Source organism: Echinops telfairi, unplaced genomic scaffold, assembly GCF_000313985.2.
Source record: "Echinops telfairi isolate 266 unplaced genomic scaffold, ASM31398v2 ScPeMD7_70;HRSCAF=299, whole genome shotgun sequence".
Taxonomy (NCBI): domain Eukaryota; kingdom Metazoa; phylum Chordata; class Mammalia; order Afrosoricida; family Tenrecidae; genus Echinops; species Echinops telfairi.
This window is the reverse complement of record NW_022103968.1, coordinates 10,097,537-10,098,996: the sequence shown is the minus strand read 5'-3', so window position 1 is coordinate 10,098,996 and position 1,460 is coordinate 10,097,537. Positions and strand designations below refer to the sequence as shown.

The 1,460-nt window shown below is 48.2% G+C and overlaps 1 protein-coding gene across 1 annotated transcript in view; it reads left to right on the top strand.

Moving 5' to 3' along the window:
- The window catches only part of INPP5F (inositol polyphosphate-5-phosphatase F), a 77,762-nt gene that overhangs the window by 60,993 nt on the left and 15,309 nt on the right, over positions 1-1,460 (top strand). Inside the window, exon 15 of the mRNA XM_004701258.2 lies at positions 296-494. Within this exon, the coding sequence (XP_004701315.1) occupies positions 296-494 (199 nt within the window). The remainder of the gene's footprint in view (positions 1-295; positions 495-1,460) is intronic.

Sequence of the window (1,460 nt, the reverse complement as noted above, 5' to 3'; positions counted from 1 at the left end):
AAGGTAGCAGAAGGACATTGGGCCTCCACTCAAGTACTCCCTCAACACAAGAATACTTTCTTCTATTAAATTGGCATTCTATGATACTCACCTTCGCGAGATGCCTGGTTTGTCTGGGTTTCTCTTGTTGCTGTGCTTGTGGTGTTTTGTCTAATGAACGATGCCTAAGCCAAGGTCATGGAGCTTTACACCTGTGTTTTCTTCTAAGATTTTTATCCTTTGTAGCTTTGTTGTTATTATTATTAAGTACAACAGTAAGTGGGAATAATAATGGCTGTTAACACTCCCATCTTAGACTTGATGCAAGGCATCCCCGTCACCGAGGATCTGTATTCCATATTTACCAAGGAGAAAGAGCACGAGGCCTTGCACACGGCAAACCAGAGGAGCCACCAGGAGCTGATTAGCCAGCTCTTACAGAGTTACATGAAGCTGCTGCTGCCCGAGGACGAGAAGTTCCACGGGGGCTGGGCCCTCATTGACTGCGATCCCAGGTGAGTTGGGCGACCCACTTAGGGACCCTGCTGTGGCCGCTGAGCTGTCATCCTGAAGGCCAGCAGCTGCCCCTAAACTGGCCTGGCCACCAGATGGGTGGCGCTTTTCAAATGCAGGTGAATTCGTCTAAGGGGGCCCCCAAAAAACTCAATACTCAAAATGAATCCAACTGTAAAGAAAAAACGGAAAGAACGGTATTGAAATTGCTTGGAGGGACCGTGAACTGCACTGCCCGGTAGTGGTTACGGAGAAGGGAATCGTTAGCCTGTGCTTTGTATCAGACCTTCAACACTGGGCGACAGAGCCCATCCCTACTCCCAGCCCCTCTCGCTTGTCTCTTGTCTACCCTCCTTTCTCCAACTGTGGAAATAGCCCTAAGTTTGCCACTGTCGATTTACTTCCCTGTCTCAAAGGGGCTTTTGTTCTGATGATGAGGAGAGACATTTGAGAACTGGCTCTGGGGCTCTGGGTTTCTTATGGGAGATCTTCCCAGCACCTTGGCTGAGTTGGAGGTGTGGACCCAGGGTGGGCTTTGAGGATAAGAAGCCTCTTGGTGTGTAAACCTTCCATCACTTCAGCCTCACAGCTGGTTTTGCTCTGAGCACACGCTTTCCGGATGGGTGCGATCGGCAAGCTCTGGAAATGACATGAGGGCTATACTTAGCAAAAATTTCTGTCTTTCTAAAACCATTTGGTGAAAATTTCTGAACTCATATGCTTAACCTGCCCCCCTCAAGTTGGAGTTTTCTAGGGGGGGTGGGGGGATCGGTAAAATTCACTTTTAAAAAACTGCAGCAGTTCAGCTTAATGCAGCACCAAAGAAAGGGCTGGTCATGCCACACAGAAAACACTGTGTGTCTCTGTAATATTTGTAAGGGTTTTTGGGGCGCGAAACGGAATTAAAGATCCAATTGGTAAAGTTTTAGAAGCAGGCTTTATTGAGAAGCTTGCGGGCGGGTTCAGCA